Here is a 20,633-nt window from a genome sequence, read left to right on the forward strand (position 1 = left end):
TTTTACTAAAGGAATCATGTGATCGGGCAGGGAAGAAACCAGAGAAAATGTCTCTGGTTTATGAAGGTAAACAAAGCATTCACTGATTGTTCTTGAGGTTGACCTGATGCAGACCATGTCATTTGTAATGAGTCATGAAATGGATTGACATGGAACCACAGAAGGAACAACCAACAACTTTTATGTATTTTGATGAGTGGGCCTGCAAATCATTAATTGCCTACCTTATTTATTTTCAGGAGATCGTCTGGATGTGAACAAGACAGTGAAAGACTATGGACTACGAGGAGGAACTACTGTACATTTGATTCATGCCTAGAAATCACATCTCAGGAAAAAGTTTCCGTTTAAAATGCACTAAACTACACTACATAAAATATTGTTAAAGTAATAGTATTGCATTGCCGTTTACAGTCTCAAATATATTGTATAATAAAATGTTTACAATGTTACCTCTGTAGTTTTATTTCATTTCAATTCAAGTTTATTTGTATAGTGCTTTTCATGATACAAACTGCAGCAAAGCAGCTTTAAAGAAAATTAAAATTTCTACAAAATATTACTAGTGGTGGATGAATATGGATTAATGTATGTAAAGTTGTTAAAAAATGAATGAAATTAGCTGGAATTTTGTTTCGATTCTACGCGCCAATAGCGTTCGAGTGAGGGTTGTAACCGAGCATTTTATTGGTTAAACGCACGGAACGGACACGCCCCCTTCACTGAACTACCCAACAAACTAGAGGGCATGTTGTTCGTTCAGGTCGTCATGTAAAAACAAGGACACAAGAATTATGAATGTGTAAACATGATCGATAAACGATTAGTTTACGCTATTTCACTTGTTAGATCATTTTTAGAAGATCAATGAAAAAATCTTCCTTGTAATTTATGTGGAGAAAGTTTATGATTATGCTTACTCGTATTAGATGTGTATTCATGCAAAAATTTAATAAAGAATAACGCGACGAATGAATGATCACTTGTAATCTGTGGAAACGACCACTGAACGCAAGCGAGAATCAGTGAGCGAATCATTTTAGTGAACTGACTCAAATGACTCGATTTAATGCGATGAATCAAAAGTCTCAAACCACACTCAAAATACATTTGCAGGCGCTGTAAACATGCAGTTGTAGTGCAGAGAGAGGAACCACGTGATTAACGCGGAAGTTGTAGCCCTTAAGTGAACGTGAAGTCGAGCAGTCACTCGCAGATCAGCGCCTGGCTGGTTCTGACTGGAGGCTTGGGTTTTGCGGTTCGGGTTCTGGTTCATTTCTGTAGCATCCTGGGAGGTTCAAAGCGCAATTCTAGACTGAAATCTACAGCAGCAGAAGCCCATTGCCAGTCAGAATAGTGAGTATTTCAAGCCATTTGCTTTCGAAAATGATCAATGTTACATAAGTTTGTGCACGGCTATTAGAAGAGGACTCGAGGAGATCCATGCATTGTGTCATTCTTTCATCGGTTCTGCTTTAAACTCGTCTGAAGTCGGTATTTCATTGTTTCAGTGTCTGTGGCATACAGATCTACAGTCTAAGTCTAAAATACCACTGAACAGTCTGCAGGTGTCAGGCATTGCTTTCTCAACACCAGGAAGGATTTGAAGGCTTCATCGGTGCAACAGACTGAATGACATTGACTATAAAGGAGCTGCTGAAAAAGAGCTTTATAGGGTGCATTTGAAATGAGAACATGTGCATGGGAGATATATGTCTGTCAATCCAGGTTAGGGCTCATGCTTCTCCAAGTCATTTGCCTCAGAAAAACCACAGTGTACAATTAGTGAAGAATGCATGACAACAAGCCACAGCAGATTCTCCTGGGCTTTCTGTTTTTACTAGATGGCATGGCTTTCAGGATTAAGATGCATGTTGTATATGTTCCAGTTCTAAATGTTTATGACATGAACATGAATGTGCATGTTAGATCAATCCATATGAAACCGCTGACCCAGTTTTATCTCCCCTTGCGTTATCTTAGTACAGACTGGAACTGGTTCATATCTGTTGCGCCACTTCGGCTGTCACTTCAGTCAAAGTGTGTGATGTAGAGATGGAGGGAAATCTGTGTGGTACGACAGTAGCTTTCTGCTCACGATGTAGAAGGAGGAAATATGACATGAACAACTGTGCATTATTTCTGAGCTTCTTACAGTAAATTATTTTAATAATTTGTGGAAGTAAACAGAGAAATGTAGAACAGAGAAAGAAAATACAAGAGCCTGTCATTCTGGGCACACCCAACGACAGCTGCAAGGTCTTTTTTTTTTTTTACATTGCAAAATTTACACAATATTTTCCCAGCTGTCCTACCCACCCTTATTCTTTACATCTTAAGCTTTCGTCAGGCCTGTTATAACGTATAATATTAAAATAAATGACCTCTAGGACAGCAGGTGTATTTGGGAAGTTTAGAATTAGCAACCACGCCTTTTAAAAGTGGAATGTAGTTATTATCCCTGGTGTCGCATTTGGTGCGCAAAAAAATGATTATTGCAATTTGTTAACAAAAAATAGTTACTGCATTTAGTGCACAAAAATGGCTGTTGCATTTGGTGCAATTAAATTGTTTATTGCATTTGGTGCACAAAAAATATATTGCGACTGGTGCACAAAAGTAGTTGTATTTGGTGCACAAAAATTAGTTATTAGTGCACAAGAAAATAGTTATAGCATTTGATGCACAAATAAATGGTTATTGCATTTAGTGCTCAAAAATGGTTATTAGTGCACAAAATTAAATATTGCATTTGGTTTGCAAAAAATAGTTATTGCAATTGGTGCACAAAAATGGCTGTTGCATTTGGTGCAATTAAATTGTTTATTGCATTTGGTGCACAAAAATATGTTGTGACTGGTGCACAAAAATAATTGTTGCATTTGGCACACAAAAATTAGGTATTAGTACACAAAAATAGTTATAGCATTTGATGCACAAGTAAATGGTTATTGCAATTAGTGCACAAAATATTACTGAATTTTGTTCAGTGCAAATCATTATTGCATTTAATGCATAAAAATGGCTGTTGCATTTGTTGCACGAAATTGGTTATTGCATTTAGTGCTCAAAAAATGGTGATTGCATCTGGTGCACAAAAATGGTTATTAGTGCACAAAATTAAATATTGCATTTGGTTCACAAAAAATAGTTATTGCATTTGGTACACAAAAATGAGCAATTAGTTCACAGAAAATTAGCTATATTGAATTTAGTGCGCACAGTTTATATAAGGGTGTTCACCAATGTAGTGTGCAGAACTCACTGCTATAAATGTCAGGATGTTGCTATGCAGTTGCTAGGTTGTTACTTGCTGGTCCAAATTAAAAGAGCCCATCCACAAGTCTCCATGATGTTCTTGTGTGTTGAATTATCTGCTAGGTGAAAATGTAAGTATAATTGCTTATAATTATAACACACTATTTAATACTTACAGTTAGGGGGTTGTTCAGATCACTAACCCTGAGCATGAGCAAAAGTAATAGCGATGCTCCCTCAGAAAGCACCACTTATGACTGTTCTACCACATATCTTCTGCACTTTCTATATCCTTCATTATTTGGATAGAAAGGTGGGAAAATAGCTAATATTGAGTGTTTTGTTGAAATCAGAATAGGTTGCTTTTATGTTCCTGTGCTGAATGTCTGCTATGATTATAATCTGAGCTCTCTGCCACTTAATTACGTCATCAGGCTTTCTCCTTGCTGGTGTGCATTTAACATCTGACACCCTGCTCTTGCAGTACATCTTTGATTTGACAGTAGAGAGAATGGGCTTTACTGGACAGGTTTTACTGTCTTTCTCTCTCTCTCTTGCAGTAGGTGTTGATGATTAGGCAGTGTCTTGATGTGTGAATGTGTGTTTTTTTTTTAGCTCCCCAGTGAATTAGAAAGTCCCTCCATATTTGTTCATCCCAGTCGCTGCGCTTCTCTAATGAGTTCCAGAAAGATGAGATCAGATAAAAAGCACTGCCACCATCCAGAGGAAGAAGGGAGAGTGATAAAAAGATGAAGACTGAACCTTAAAAATGCTGACTGCTCAAACAGCACTTGAAACAAAATAGCACAACAAATAGTTATTGCATAGTTACAAAAATAGTTATTTGATGCACAAAAAATGGGCGGTTGCATTTGGTACACAAAAAATGTTATTTGGTACACTAAAAATAGGTATATGCACAAAAATACCCTCTAAAAAAAAATCCGTAAAATGTACGGTAAAAAACTGGCAGCTGTGGTTACCAGAGTTTTACTGTAAAAGTTACTGTAGCAACGTTTAACATTTTACGGTTTTCACTTAAATTTACAGGTAAATACTGTAATTTCATTAACTGATATAATGTTAATTTACCAACTTATTGAAGTACTGAAATCTGTTTTGTACCTTTGTAATACACTGATAACCACCAAAAGCAGGTGGTGATGAGAAAGTCGCATGATGAACGAAAGCTCATCGCAAACAGCTTTTAAATATTAACATACATAGAAGATGCACAGTGTCAATCACACAATCACTAAACACCATCATGGTAACACACATGAAACTGAAATAATGCAATAAACATTAATTTAACAACATTAGATGTAACATACAACCCTATTGTACAAAACTAAGTAAAAACTAAGAAGAAAGAGTTATTTCAACAAAAAAACCATCAAATAAAAAAAAATGTAACACATGGAATTCTGGGAATGTCAATTTATGGTTATTCACTGTAAATTTTACAGTTTTTTACTGTTAACCATTTAACATGTTTTTACTGTAGCATTTTTACAGTTTTTTACTGTTAAATTCACCGGCATTTTTTACAGTGTATTTATTGCATTTGATGCAGAAAAAATAGCTGTTGCATTTAATGCACAAAAATAGTTATTTGGTACACAAAAGTGGGTTGTTGTATTTAGTTCACCAAAAATGTGTGATTGCATTTAGTGCACAGAAATTTGTTCTGTTGCAGTTGATGGACAAAAAAATATTGCATTTGGTGCACATAAAAAAATTGCATCTGATGCACAATAATAGCTATTGCATTTAATGCACAAAAATAGTTATTGCATTTGCTGCACAAAAAAATAGTTATTTGGTGCACAAAAAATGGGTTGTTGTATTTAGTTCACAAAAAATAGTTATTGCATTTAGTGCGCAAAAAATATTGCATTTGATGCACATAAACAAACATGTATTGCATCTGCATTTGGTGCACAAAAACTTAGTTCTTGCATTTGATGCACAAAAAATATTGCATGTGATGCACATAAAAAATATTTATTGCATCTGATGCACAAAAATAGCTATTACATTTAATACACAAATAGTTGTAATTGTATTTGTTGCGCAAAAAAAGTTATTTGGTGCACAATAAATGGGTTGTTGTATTTAGTTCACAAAAAATAGTTATTGCATTTAGTGCACAAACAAATTATTCTGTGCACAAAAATGAGTTCTTACGGACCTCCTGAAGGAGCATGATGGCAAAATCTTATTAGAGAAACAGAGTGTTTTATTTTTATTTTGTTATTTTTTATTATTTATTTTGATTAGCATGAAAAAGGTTCAATTCTTGACCATTTGTATAAGACAAAATATCTTTATTTTAAAAGTTGCACTCATAACTCACTTTTAATGCTTATGTTGCTTGTGGCTCAAGTAGTCTAGTCTGGGTTTCGCAATGGTTTTAAGGGTCTCATCTTGACTTCAGCTCTGCTGAAAGACGTTACTTTGAAATGGATTAAGAAGAACTCATTGATGCTTTAATCCAGCTCTCTTTCAGAGTTTTTTTCTTCATAATTCGCTGCTCTGTGGGGTGTCTGTCCTGTTGCATTATGGCCAGTACAGCTGGCTCAGTTCACTGTGTGTCATGGCAACATGCGGCAAATTTAACAAAAACAATGCAAGCCTCTTAACTGTGTTAAAAAACTATGATAGTCCCCCTTCTCTACATAATTCTTGTTTTCTTTCTGTATCTGCTTTCTCAGTTTTTTTACACAATCAGCTTCTGTTTATTAATTCCTTTATTGTGGTTCTCTTTCTACCTTTCTCAGGGTTGTTTTGAGGTCAAATGATATCTACGATGAGGCCGTAACAGAAGCTTTTCCTGAGCTCAGTCCTGATTGTTGCCAGAATGGCCACTGCTAAGAAAGGTACATCTCTCTCTTTTCTACCTTTCACAACTGAAGTATTTAATTTGTTCAGCGGTTTTGGATTTATAATTGTCGAAATATGGGTGTTGAATATAGGCGTTTCCTCTTCCTTTTTGTGTAAATAAACTTGCTTCCTTTGTCATTCATCACATACTATATATACAGTACTGTGCTATTTCAGAATACAAACATGAACATAATCATTAATTGTTAGTAGTGGTTATAAACTATCGTACATATGCAGTTATATGCATATTTTCTGTTTTGTTCATTTTGTTTCTCAAGTAGGATTTTCAACCAGGTCAGAAATTAAGTTTTTTTTTTGTAGCAAGGATGCATTAAATTAATCAAAGGTGACAGTAAAGACGTTTATAATGTTAGAAAACATTACTATTTACTATTTACATGCAGTTATTTTAAACTTTCAATTAATTAAAAATCCTAAAAAAAAACCTGTACTGTAGTTTCCACTTAAATATGAAGCAGCATAACTGTTTTCAACATTGATAGTAATCAGAAAAGTTTCTTGAGCCACAAATCAGCATATTAGAATGATTCTGAATGATCATGTGACACTGAAGACTGGAGTAATGATGCTGAAAATTCAGCTTTGATTACAGGAATAAATTCCACGTTAACATATATTCACATAGAAAACAGTCATTTGAAATTGTAATACTATTTCACAATATTCCTGTATTTACTGTATTTTTTAAAAAGTAAATACAGCTTGAAACATAAACATACTATACATAAAATAACATACTGACCCCAAACTAAAACAAAGGGTTTTCTACAATAATCCCACCACGCTGACTTTAAACAGCTTTTCAAAAATGTCAATCTGCTTATCATGAGTTTTGACAACCTGCTGCTTTTTCATTCTCAGGAATGAGACATGGAGAGATTTTAATAAAGCTAAAACAATAATGAATTCTTGCTCAGTTGGTGGTGACTCAGCAGTTGCAAAACAAGCGGGCTGTTTCTTGTTATCAGGAAATGTGCAAGAGCTCGTGTCTGTTTTCACATCTGTCTGAAAAGCCTTCGCAGAGCCGTCGGAAAACTCCCAGTAGATAAAGTCTGGGTGCTGTCTTTCCACTATTTATTGCGGTAATCAATCCGCCTCTCGCGACTCTATTTATTGTCTGGAGGCACAAAGATGGCCTCCATTTTGTTTTTGTTTACGAATGCGATAAAGTTTCATTTTGGATGAAGGCAGAGGGTCTGCTGTCATGCTGCGTATTGTTGTAGCAGCTCCGGCACATCTACGGTTTCTTCAGATCAGACAGCTGTGCAATATTCACAAAGCATCTTTCCGTCCCGGCTTTAGTCGTTGTGTTTTATAAGCACCAAACTGACCCCAGAACAGCTTTTTGGAAATGCTCCTTTCCATAGGCCGGTTCTCAGGGGCCAGATTTCTCGTTGTTGCCATGGTTACAGTGTGAAGTTTTAGATGAGGTTCATAAAATGCGGTGCCTCTACAGCACCGCCGGGCTTTCGTTTAATAGAGAGCCCGTCCATCTCTGGTCCCAGCCAGACATCAGCATTTCTGATTAGTTTCAAGCTAAAGAACAATGACACAAAGAACAGCTCTGGGTTCAGATGCAATTCAGCCAAAGAGGTGGAGAGAGCTTTATCCACCCTTGACTAACACAGATTCTGCACATGAACACAATGTCTACTGCTCCATTTCTTATGCTCCACAAATTTGGATCATTCTACCAGCTGATGTTAGAGAAACAATGAATATTAATAATTTAATAAAAATAATAATAATTTAATCTATTTTCCTGACCTACTGACTTATGTATGCCTTTTATAATAATAATAATAATAATAATAAACAGATGTGCATCCTAAATTAAGATCTTATGTTATTCTTTTATTTTTTAGGATAGCTTTTATTTGAAATTTATTTTATTTTTGATATGTGTACTTATATATGCTGTTTTTATTTTATTATATATTTTATATAGTTAAATTAGGATAATTGGACCTTTTTTCCCAGTAGTCTCGATGGCAAAAAGTGACCTTTTCTTTTCTTTACTTTTCTTTCTTGCTATTTTTATACTCTTCAGTGTAAGCACCTTGCTTTTCCAACAATAATCTGTATTTGGCACTTGTAAAACATGTACCATATATTTATATATATTTATGATGCTGTTTTGACATTGCATATCAGGATAGTCCCTAGTGAAACATCTGCGTTCTTATGGCCCATCGGCCAGTCTGCCTTTTTAAGCATTCATCAGGCATTTGGGGCTCCAGCGAGTGTCTTAAAGACCTGAAAGTCATGGACATAGATACATAAATTGTTCAGGCCCTTCTGGTGTGGTGATAAATAAAAATTATTGTCTGTTCAATGCTGTGCTCATAGGTCATAAAATACTACACATGTATCCAGTTTAATTCTAGATGTCCGCTCCAGGACAGAGAGTATTTTAACGCTTTACAGATGCCTCTGTGTCGGTCATCCAGACCATGAGACACTGGTTGGCAGGTCTATCCGTCACGTGTTAGAGTGTTTATAGTGCTGTACATAACTTCTGTAATGAGGCCAATAATGTAGACACTACTGCTACAAATGCCATCCCGTCCCAGCTTCCATTACATTATGTGTAATTTTATCTCTGTGCCACATGACCTAGAGCTGCAGGCGCAAACAGGGTCACCACTGACCCTCCAGACTCCTATCACTGTCATATTAGCAATATACACTCATACTCAAACATACCCATTCAAAAAATAGTTTTCTTTTCTGCATGTTCTAATTGAGTTTATGATATAAACTTGTCATTGCACAATGCAAATATACTTGGCTCTTACAATGTTAGTGTTCTTCATTTGTAAGATGAAATCATCTGCTAAATGAATAAATTTAGCAGATGCTTTCAGATTGCTAAATGAATAAATGCAATGTTTATTGAAGCTAGTTTGGAGTCTGATTGTGAATCGTCAATCGTGAATTGGCAATTGTCTCTTGTTTATTTGTTTTTATTACTTTGTGCCTCTCACAAGATGTTCTTTGAATTTAAAATGTCATTTATTTTTATTCATAGCGCAGGGATCTAAAGAGTCCCTGATGCAATCTGCACTCTGTCTGCCAATGGCCGCTCATTTCATGTGATGGGTCCCCAGGGCCGACGCTGCGCCCTGGATTAGCAGACTTTATTTGAACCACATAGTTTGATTGGCATGTGTGATAAGACATTATAACTATCACAACCTTATTGTGGCTCCCATTGGCCACTATTATTGTTGCTCATACTTTGCTTTAGTGATCTAAATAAACACATGTCCTGCACTGTTTGTGTTGGTGCAGACATTTTTGGCAAGTTGTTACATTACTAAATAAATCATATAGGGCCCTATGAAATCCGTTGTATTTTTTATTTATTTATTTTTTTTTTTTTTTTGCAAAATTCTGTTTTATTTTTTCCCCAGGATTTGTTTTTCCATTTTAATTTTTCTAGACTGTTTTTAATGGTTAAACCAATTTTTATTGTTCAAAAATATGTCTAATTAATTGAAATCATGAAACCAAAAAAGTACCTTTTTTTTAAGGTCCTATGAAATGTTTTTTGTTTGTTTTTAAATTTCATTTTTTTTTTTTTTTTTTTTTTAACCCAATTCTGTGTTTTACATACATTTTCTGGATTGCATTTTAATGGCTTCATTCATACATCTCTAAATAATAGTTTTTTTTTTTTTTAATATATTAATTTTTATTTTTTTATTTTTTTAAAGAAATACTGTGTTGTGTATTTACTTTTTTTCTGGTAAATAAATTCTGGTAAATAATTTTATGGTAAATATTCCTTTAAAATAATGCTTTAATCATAGGGCCCTAATCATATACATATAGTAGAATATCGTGTTTTTTGACTTTGAAGGGCCTTTGAAACACCCTCCAGGTGTATTAAAGGAGAAGTCCACTTCCAAAACAAAGATTCGCATATAATGTACTCACCCCCTTGTCATCCAAGATGTTCATGTCTTTCTTTCTTCAGTCCTAAAGAAATTAAGTTTTTTGAGGAAAACATTACAGCATTTTTCTCCATATAATGGACTGATATGGTGAACTTCCAAAATGCAGTTTAAATGCAGCTTCAAATGATCCCAAATGTGGTTGTAAACGATCCCAGCTGAGAAAGAAGGGTTATTTTCATAAAAATAATACAATTTATATACTTTTTAATGTCAAATGCTCCTCTTGTCTTACTCTGTCTGGACTGTTTTTTTCTGGTTCATGACAGTTAGGGTATGTTGAAAAACTGCCATCTTATTTTCTCCCTCAACTTCAAAATCGTCCTATATCGCTGTTTTCCCTTTTTTGTTAAGGGTGTTTGATCTTCTTTGCATGTTCACTTTGCAAAGACTGGGCCAGTACTTCTGCAGTGATGTAGGGTGATTTTGAAATGATTTTTGAAGTTGAGGGAGAAAATATGATTGGAGTTTTTTGACATACCCTAACTGTCTTGAGTCAGAATACACAGAGTTCAGGGAGAGCAAGACAAGATGAGCATTTGAGATTAAAAAGTATTTAAATTGTATTTTTTTTTAATGAAAATAACTGATCGTTTCGCTAGATAAGACCCTTCTTCCTTGGCTGGGATCGTTTACGATTGCATTTGGGATTGTTTGAAGCCGCATTTAAACTGCATTTTGGAAGTTCAAAATCGGGGGCACCATATCAGTCCATTATATGGAGAAAAATACAGAAATGTTTTCCTCAAAAAACATAATTTCTTTACGACTGAAGAAGGAAGAAAAGACATGAACATCTTGGTTGACAAGGGGGTGAGTACATTATATGTGAATCTTTGTTTTGGAAGTGGACTTCTCCTTTAACAATGTTAGCATGAGCGATCAGCATGAATGTTTTAATCAGAAAATGGAAAATTCTAGTTATCTTTATTATTACATGCTTATTTAATTTAGACTGAAAGTAGAAGAAAAGGTTGTCACAAAAAGGGAAATTAATTGCAACATCTTATCTCCAAAATGCAATAAAAAATTTTTTTTGCAGAGGCTTTGAAAAGACATGGAGGATTTTAGAGTGAAATTGAAGGGCAAATCCCCATAGCTGATGTTCATTACGGTGGACTCTGTGCTCTGTTGGTCCAGATGTTAGCGGTTAGATATTGTTTAAAAGTTTGGGGTCAGCAAGATTCAGAAAGGATGCATTAAATTGATTAAAAGTGATGCTTTGATCACAGGAATAAATTAAAATGTATAATCAAATACAGAAGTTACTTTAAATTGTAATAATATTTCACATTTTACTGTATTTTTCATCAAATAAATGCAGCATTGGTGAGCAGAAGAGTCCACTCTCAGAAACATTTTAATGTTAGTGAATGAGCGTGATGGCTGTTGAGAACTGTACACCCTTAATATGTGGTTTCTCTAAGACGTACCCTGATCCTGCATCACAAATGGATTTTAAATGAAGAATTAGCATTGATCATGCACTTTAGTTCAAGGCAGGGTTTGATCTGTGTCTGAGAAATGTACCCCTGAGGGCCTTATTACATGCTTTATTAAATCAGACTGTTAAAGAGCAGAGTCTGGAAGAACATTTCTAGAGATTTTCCTTCTTTCTTTTTTTTCTAGTTTTGATATTTTTAGTGCTGGTGCTTTAATTAGCACTTTGAAAGGGCTGTAGGTGTTAGACAGCTTGCACAGTAAAAGCTTCCCGGACAAGTTGACTTTTAAAAGGCTCCTGTATTCTTGTTCCATTTTGTTGCGCTCTGTCTAGCTGTTTTTGCATGCATCTTACATAAACATCCCCTAAAACCACGTCAAGTGAACATGAAACCAACTTTTCAGTCCCTAATAAATCCTGTGGGAAAGAAAGGCAGAGATAAACTTAAACTAAAAATAAAAACTGCCATATCAGTTTTGTTAGGCCCAAAACAAACTCTGCATTAGACAGGCATTCATATCTGCATACTTGTGTCATAATGTCATTTCCTGTACACATTTTTTAGGTGCTTGTTTGATCCAAAGCTTAAAGGAACAGTTCACCTGAAAATTGTTTTGCTGTAAATGTACTCACTCTCAGGCCATTCAAGATGTAGATGAGTTTGTTTCTTCATGGGAACAGATTGAGAAATTCAGCATTACATATACATAACTTGCTCACCAATGGATCCTTTGCAGTGAATGGGTGCCGTCAGATTGAGAGTCAAAACAGCTGATAAAAACATTATTCCCTACATCATTCTGACGGCACCCATTCACTGCAGAGGATGCATTGGTGAGCAAGTGATATAATGCTAAATTTCTCTAAATCTGTTCTGATGAAGAAGTAAACTCATCTTGAATGGCCTGAGGGGTCAATACATTTGCAGCAAATTTTCATTTTTGGGTGAATTATTATTATTATTATTATTTTCTTAAAGCATATTAGACCTTGAAGGCATTGAGGGTTTTGTACACATCAACTTTATTCCTACTGATCCAAGTGATCTGGTTTTGTTTTCATCTACTTAAATGCGGTTTTTGCCTTTTTAAATTTCAGCTGGTAAATTCAATGCACAGCCAGACTAATGTAAGACCACTTATGCTATAACTTTCCTTGACTGAAGTAATGAAAAGATCTCTGATATTAGACTGAAGGTCTTTCAGGATTTTCAGGTGTCAAATGGCAAGTTTGATTTGAATAATTTAAACTTTAAAAGCTTCTTGCTGAATATTTTCATTCAACGACTCACAATCTAACTGACTATAAACCTGCGGCTGGTGTGTAATTAGCGCAGCTGTAAGCTCTTTGCTTTTGTTTCTCCTGCAGCGGCGTCTAAGACGGGGGGTGTTCGCTTCGCTGAGGAACCCGCTGCGGCAGCTGCCGCTCACTCTCATGTGCATTTTGACGAGAAACTGCACGACTCTGTCGTCATGGTGATACCCGAGTCAAACGGGAATTTCTTGGTTAAGGTGAGATTGAGTTATATAGCTGGGGTTATTCATTAGCTTCATTTGAAGGCCTTCAGTAATGAATACGAGTTCATTTTACAGAGAGAACACTGAATTTATTTCTCAGCTCGCATCAAAGCTTAGCTTCTTTCCTTTGGTCAGCATGTTCTACTTGACTTCTAGCCTTGTGAAGAGACAGTGACAGAACTCATGCCAGGAGCCGTTCCAGCTGTATCTCGGATTTGAAGAGGAAAAACAGGATCAGGACACGACGCAAGCCAGATTTCAATTGTATCACCTACATATGAGCAGCACAGGTCAATATGTGAGAACGTGTGCAATGACCGTTAGGCCCTTTTTTCTTTTTTTTTAAATTTTGATTATTCGTTGCCTGATTTTTTGGGTGCAGTGCATTGCCATTAAAGTTTTATTAGTGGGTCTCACTAAGGCAAGGCAAATTCCTCCTAATTCTAAGTATTAAACTGCTGTGTAGCACATTTTGTAATGTGTGAAGATGAACGATATCTCAAATCATGTGGCTTGCTTAAGAGAGATGTGTTATAGAATGATGGATGGATGGAACAACTGTTGAATGGATGGAACGAATGTTGGATGGATGGATGGATGGATGGATGGATGGAATGTTTGATGGATGGATGGATGGAATGATGGATGGATGGATGGAATGACTGTTGGATGGATGGATGGATGGATGGATGGAATGACTGATGGATGGATGGATGGGAATGATGGAAGTATGGATAGAATGAAGGATGAATGATGGATGGTTAGGAAGATGGACGGATGGAACAATGAATGAATAATGGAGGATAGAACGACAAATGAATGGATGGATGGATAATCATTGGTTGGATATAGTGATGGAAGGATGGATAGAGCGTCGGGTGAATAGAACAATGAATGAATGATGCATGTTAAAACAATGAATGGTTAGAATGACTGATGGATGAATGATGGATGCTTAGAACCATAGATGGATGGATGATGGATGGTTAGAACCAAGGATGGACGGATAGATGGATGGATAGAATGACAGATGAATATTATGAGTTAGAACCGAGGATGGATGGATGGAATGATAGATAGATAGATAGATAGATAGATAGATAGATAAATAAATGATATGGAATAGAACAATGGATGAATAGAATTATGAATGAATGATACATCTTAAAATGATAGATGACTGATGAATGGATGATGGATAGAACGATGGATGGTTAGAGCCATGGATGGATGGATGGAATGACAGAAGGATGGGTAGAACCATGGATGGATAGAATGGTGCATTAATGATGGATGGATAGAACAATGGATAGATAGAATGATGAATGAATGATACACGAAGGATGGATGTTTAGAATGACAGATGGATGGATGATGGTTGTTTGGTTGGTTGGCTGGATAGATGGATGGAGTGACGAAATGATGGGGAGAACAATGAGTGAATTATGGATGGTTAGAACGCTGATGGATGGAATGGAAAGATGGTGGAAAAAATGATGGATGGATGAATGGATGGAAGAAGGATGTTAGAACAATCGATGGATGAATGGATAAAATTATGGACAGATGGATCGAAATAATGTTAAAATGACAGATGGATGGTTACAACAAGAAATTTTTGTAGTTAGCTATTTTTTCTTTTAAAGTATTTATATTTGTTTGTTTTTGGAAGAAAAATCTCATGGTAAATATTCTATGAATTATTTTAGGTTTTTGGTTTGTGTGTTGGTATGTTATTGTTAAGATTAAGTGCTTTTTTTCATCAAAAAAATGAGTGTTTTATGAAAGTAAACAGTGTCTGTTTTGATATCATGTTGACTCTTAACATGTTTGAAATAGTTTTCTGAAGCTCCAGTCTCCAGTTGCTTGTTGTTGTGAGAACAGTGACTTTTTAAACATACAGAGACTCAGTGTTTGCGTTCCTCCTACTCACAAATATCTTAGAGACAAGATACACAAGCACACATCATGCTCGCGTTCACCCCGCAGCGGGTGTCATATTCTCGGACTCTTTTCATTGCAGATGTCTCTCTCAGACTGCCCTGTTACTGCCCGTGTTGCCAGGGAGACCAGCTGCAGTGCCATCGTGCAGTATATAAACACCTGTACCTCTGGACTGCGTCTGTTCTCTTTGATTATTGCGTTTTGATGAGGGCTGTGGTCAGATAAGACGTCATTTGATTCTGTCATCCTTCACTGAGACCCAGATGGAGTTTGACAGTTTCCTGGCATGAGTTCTATCACAGTCTTTCCCACTTTTCCAGTTCCCCTTGTTTTTATTTTTTAAAATATCATCCTGATTCCCTTCCCTGGTTAGTAAGATCTTTAAATAATGAACATTAAATCTGACAGACTGGATCTGGACTGGATCCACTGAACCAGTTACATCAGTGGATCATATAATTAAAACATGTCTTTCATGCTCCTAAAACTAAGAACTCATCGATTTACCTCAAAAGCTATCAGGATTTCATCTTATTTTTTTGCCCATATAAATATCAGCATCTGCACCAAATTGCCTCGACTATGAGCTCAAATATGATATTCAACAAAAAAAAAACACATATACATTTTTTTTAAATTTAATTTTAATTGCATTTTTAAATTTAAACTGTTACATTTAAAAAAAACAAAATATATTTTTCATATGTCAGGCATTAGCGGGTTAATAAGTCAACTATGATTGTAAAAATTATCGTTGACTATGATTTCATCAATGATATTAGCTATCAGTTATGATGTCATCCATGAAGCAGTCAACCACGATTCATAAATTAAAGTCAACTAGGGATTCATAAATAAGTAAACAGTAATTCATACTATGATTTAATTACCCAGATAACATTAACATCATTTATCACAGTAAACTATGATCTCAGAACAAGTGCAAACAACAGTTTGACTCCTAATTCTGGTGTCTCATAAATCATAGTCCTGCTGACACCCAACTATAACCTCTTTGTTTCTCCTGATATCCGCAGGTGGGCTTCCTGAAAACACAGCACCGATATGAGATTGTGTTCACGCTGCCTGAGATGGCAGACCTTGGGAAAGATGTGTGTCCAGCCCCCATCCCCAATCCACACCTCCGTATCACTAATATAACACCGTCCTCAGACGGTACGTCCCACTACTCAAGGTTCAGCTCTCTGACCCAATACTGCAGAACACATTGATGGAAAAAAAGTGCATTCCAAATGTTTTTGTCACCCAAACTTTTAAAAATGAAGGTTCATTACTGGCATCAGTGGTTCCATGAAGAACCTTTAACAGTATATGGAATTTTTCCATTCCACAAAAGGTTCTTTAGATGATTAAATTTGTTCTTCACACACTTAAAGGTTGTTTGAGATACCGAAAATGGTTCTTCTATAGCATCAATGTGAAAACCCCCTTTTGGAAACTTGATAACAGACAGATACAGATGCATGGATGGATGGTTAGAACCATGGACGGATGATGGTTGGTTGGTTGGTTGGTTAGATGGATGGAATGATGGAAGGATGGATAGAACAATGGATAAATGATGGATGGTTAGGACGCAAATATACTTGTATGGCAGAGGTTTATTTCCCCTTAAAAATAAAACTAGTCTGAGAGCCATACAGCATGTTCCAGTGAAGGGCTCTCAGAGCCGGTTTCCACCAGTTATTTCTATGAGTTTATTTATTGTGAAAGAGTAAACGAGTGCTCTATGAAGGGAATATGATCACCGGTTTACAAAAGATCCCTCAGTGCACATGAATCATCGCATAGTGCTGTTGAATAGGTAAATCACTGAACGCTTTGAATGCTGTGGATCTGCTGATGACAAATGAACTGATGCTCATTTGAGGGTATTGGTGTGATCTATTACACAAATAGATAAATGGTCGGTGCGTATGTTTATTTATTTATTTATTCATTCAATGAATTTACAGATATTAAAACAAAACGTTTATTCAACATGGAGCTGACTATAAGTGAAGGTTAAGTGTGTCATTTTATTCAGGGAATATATTCTTATATTGCAGTGTACCATGCAGAGAACATGCTTGTGTTTAATTCAATTCAAGTTTATTTGTATAGCGCACGCTTTTCACAATACAAATCGTTGCAAAGCAGCTTTACAGGAAATTTAAGTTTCTACAATATATTTAGTAATAGCTTACTAGTGGTGACTATCAAGTTGGTGTACATACGGCAGAGATGTAAAAAATGTAAAATGAGAAAATCAGTAATCAAACGCGGGCACGAGACGGTTGTCAAGATGCGTTTTTAAAAGTTGAACTTTTAAATGGATGCAAGCTCAGTGCAAGCAAACTTTACCCAGCGCATATTTATGTGAAAAACAATGGGATAGCTACACAGTAGAAGGAGAAATGCATTCCTTGGGAATGACTGTTAAAGTGGTCATGACATGGATTTTTTTAAAAAAAAATCTTTTAATATGTTCCTTAAGATTTACTTATAATATTGTTTTTTAGCACAAAAAAAAAAAACCTAATATGTGGAAAAAAATTTATTTTCAACCCTCATTCTGACTTTCTATCTGAAACGGCCTGTTTTTAAAGGGTGCGTCCTTTAAATGGGTCCTATTATGCTCTTTTACAAAATCTTGATTTTGTTTTGGGGGTGAACTAGAACATGCTTTCATGCTTGGTGGTTCGAAAAACGCATTTTTTTTAACATAATTTACATTATTACAATACATTTCTCCCAGCCTGGCACAAATGGCTCCATTAGTTCCGGGTTTAATGAAGGCCCAAAACAAAATTTGTTGTAATTAGTTAGCTCTCCCACTGCGCTGCGATTGGTGAACAGCTTTAGACAGTGTTTAAGTACTGCCACGTGCCTTGTCAAAGAAGCAAGTTCCGTGTACAACTGTTAGTGCAAGCTAGATTAAAGTTACAAAAACGCATTGATTCGCTACAGGAGGCCTTTATTGGGGCGTTCGAACATATCAACTTCTGACCTAGAAGCGTTAGTTTGAAGACCAGGCTATACCTGTTTGCGACTATAATGCCACTCCTGTTTAACACTGTAAAGCTGCTTTAACACAATCTGTATTGTATAAAGCTATAAAAATAAAGGTTTAAGGCTTTTTCCATTGCCCTGATAGATTGCGTGCCTGTACCCATAAAAGGATAAATATAGATGTCAGACAGCAGATGTGCCAATGAATGGATACATATAGCTAAACTCATGAATGAGTCCTACATTCCTAAATTGGTGTGACCTACAAACATCTATTTTTTTTATATTAAAACACCCTTCTTGCACAGTGGCTGCAGATGTTTGTATAAATTACTTTGCTTTATTATTTTGGACTCTGTGTCTGTTTTTAGGAGGTCTGAGGGTGACGTGTGAATATATGGCTCATCAGGAGGGAGTGATGTGCGAGGAGGTGCAGATTCTTAGCGAGAGCAAAGAGGACGCGAGTGTGAAGGTCAAAGTTCATGCTCGTGTCATGGGTAAGTGACAACAGATTTATCATTATTCTGGCTAATGTTCCTGAGAGTTATATTTGTTGTGACATTTTGAAAACTAGTTAAGGCACATTAATAAACCCTACCCTGAATGAAGATTAGATGTGAGGTTGTTTGCTGCCCTCTACTGGTGTTCTTATGTAAACAAAGATTCAAATAATATTTCAGGTGCAATAGAAAAAGTTAACGGAATAGTTCACCCTAAAAAGAAAACTTGCTTTTAAAAAAAGTACTAATCCTCATACCATCCAGTATATAGATGAGTTTGAAGAAATGACATTTGGAGAAATTTAGCATTGCATCATTTGCTCAGCAGTGGATCCTCTGTGGTAAATGGATGCCGTCAGAATGAGAGTGCAGCTGATTAAAAATATCAAAATAATCCACAAGTAATCCACCCATCTGAAAATCTGTGTGTTTGTAAGAAACAAATCCATCATTAAAATGTGTGTGTGTGTGTGTGTGTGTGTGTGTGTGTGTTTTTTTTTTTTTTTTTTTTTAAACTTTAAACAATTGCTTCTGGCTAAAATACATATGTAAAGTCCCCCGTCTATAATATTGCCTCCTCCAGTAAAGAGGTCATCTTGTCTGAATCAGAAGAGAAATATGCACAGATCAAGCACCGTTTACAAAAGAAAACAGTTCTAAACAAAACGATGTGGGTGGATTTTGACATCTGACTTTTTCATTGGAGAAAGCGTCATTATGGATTTTGGCAAAAAGTGATGGTTGAAAGTTAAAAATACCTTGACAGTTGAATTGTGTCTTACAAACACACAGCTTTTCGCTTTACAAGATGTTAATTGATGGAATGGAGTGGTGTGGATTATTGTGACATTTTTATCAGCTATTGGGACTCTCATTCTGACGGCACCCATTCACTGCAGTGATTTTCAGCAATTTTTCATTTTTAGGTGAACTACTCCTTTAAAACAGTCTGTTCTGTGTACTGGTGATAAACCTGTAGTTCCGTAAACAACGACTTTTTTATTTATTTTTTTTGGTCAGACCGTCATCACGGCACTCCAATGCTGCTGGAAGGCGTGCGCTGCATAGGAGCAGAGCTCGAGTATGACTCTGAGCAAAGCGACTGGCAAGGCTTCGACTAAACACCTGAACCTCACAGACTTCCCAATCAGTGCCACATATCTTGTGTCGGCAGCGACAGAATATTCCAGATTCTGGAATTCTATTGTCAATGTCACTGCTTTGTGCTCGCAGCGTTTGGAAACAAACTGTGGTTACTAGCTTGTTTGTACTGTTACAATGGAATGCAGGAATGATCTGTCGTTTACTGTAGCTCTTTGTGATTTGTCGTTTTTCAGGTTTGGATTAAAAAAACAATCAAATAGTGTGTGTTTGCTCTAACTGAATTCCAGTGTTATGACTGAATGTTTCCTTTAGATAAGGACAAATATAATATGCTCTTATGTCTGTGTTTCTGCACTTTCTTGCTCCAATCTGATGTGATTCTAACGATTTTTAACCAATTCTATGAGTGACGCTTGTGCTCACTGTGAATCAGCCTCTTATTTGTACCAGTAGGAGGCGCTGCTGACCACAAAATCAATCTTACATGTTTCACCATGAATTTGTTGGCATCTTGGCTTAAAAGTTGATTCATCTACTGAAATGAATTTGATAACAATTTACTCAAAATCATTTTAGATCCAGCAAATGCTGGAGCTTTTGTCTGCCCTGATAGATTTTTAATGAGATCATCACTTTAAGGGCTGTTCATTCATTTTTTGTGTGTAACATTGGTCCGTTTTGTCAAGCCAAAGTGCCTAAAGTTATGTACATTGTTCGTTTATTTGATTGATGCCAGCATGTAAATCGAGCCATTACACCTTGAATGTTGGCAGCCTTACTCCAGCATAGTATTGTACATCTATTCTTAGGTCCATTTAACTGCTTTTATGAAGTCTCTGGGTCTTTGTAAAAGTTCATGTGTCTTTTCAAACGGAATTTCAAAATAATAATTTCTCCCAGAGCAAATAATGTTGACGGTTTTCACTGTTGACAGCTTGTTTCTCTGTCTTACTGTTTTTTTTTTTTACTCTGAAACAAATAAAATTCA

General features: G+C 35.9%; 1 protein-coding gene across 1 annotated transcript; it reads left to right on the forward strand.

The window, feature by feature from the left end:
* The first annotated feature begins 1,154 nt into the window (after positions 1-1,154).
* On the forward strand, positions 1,155-19,730 carry LOC127168305 (adipose secreted signaling protein). Its single transcript, XM_051115097.1, has 6 exons — positions 1,155-1,356; positions 6,042-6,140; positions 12,937-13,079; positions 16,067-16,205; positions 18,413-18,538; positions 19,562-19,730. The coding sequence occupies exons 2-6, from the start codon at positions 6,122-6,124 to the stop codon at positions 19,660-19,662; spliced, it is 528 nt and encodes a 175-aa protein (XP_050971054.1). The 5' UTR covers positions 1,155-1,356; positions 6,042-6,121; the 3' UTR covers positions 19,663-19,730.
* The last annotated feature ends 903 nt before the right edge of the window (positions 19,731-20,633 follow it).

The sequence above is a fragment of the Labeo rohita genome, chromosome 7, assembly GCF_022985175.1.
Source record: "Labeo rohita strain BAU-BD-2019 chromosome 7, IGBB_LRoh.1.0, whole genome shotgun sequence".
NCBI classification, from domain to species: domain Eukaryota; kingdom Metazoa; phylum Chordata; class Actinopteri; order Cypriniformes; family Cyprinidae; genus Labeo; species Labeo rohita.

Coding starts and splice junctions, on each gene's coding strand:
- LOC127168305 (XM_051115097.1), top strand. Junction 16,206..18,412: donor TATAACACCGTCCTCAGACG/GTACGTCCCACT, acceptor GTCTGTTTTTAG/GAGGTCTGAGGGTGACGTGT. Junction 18,539..19,561: donor AGTTCATGCTCGTGTCATGG/GTAAGTGACAAC, acceptor TTTTTTGGTCAG/ACCGTCATCACGGCACTCCA.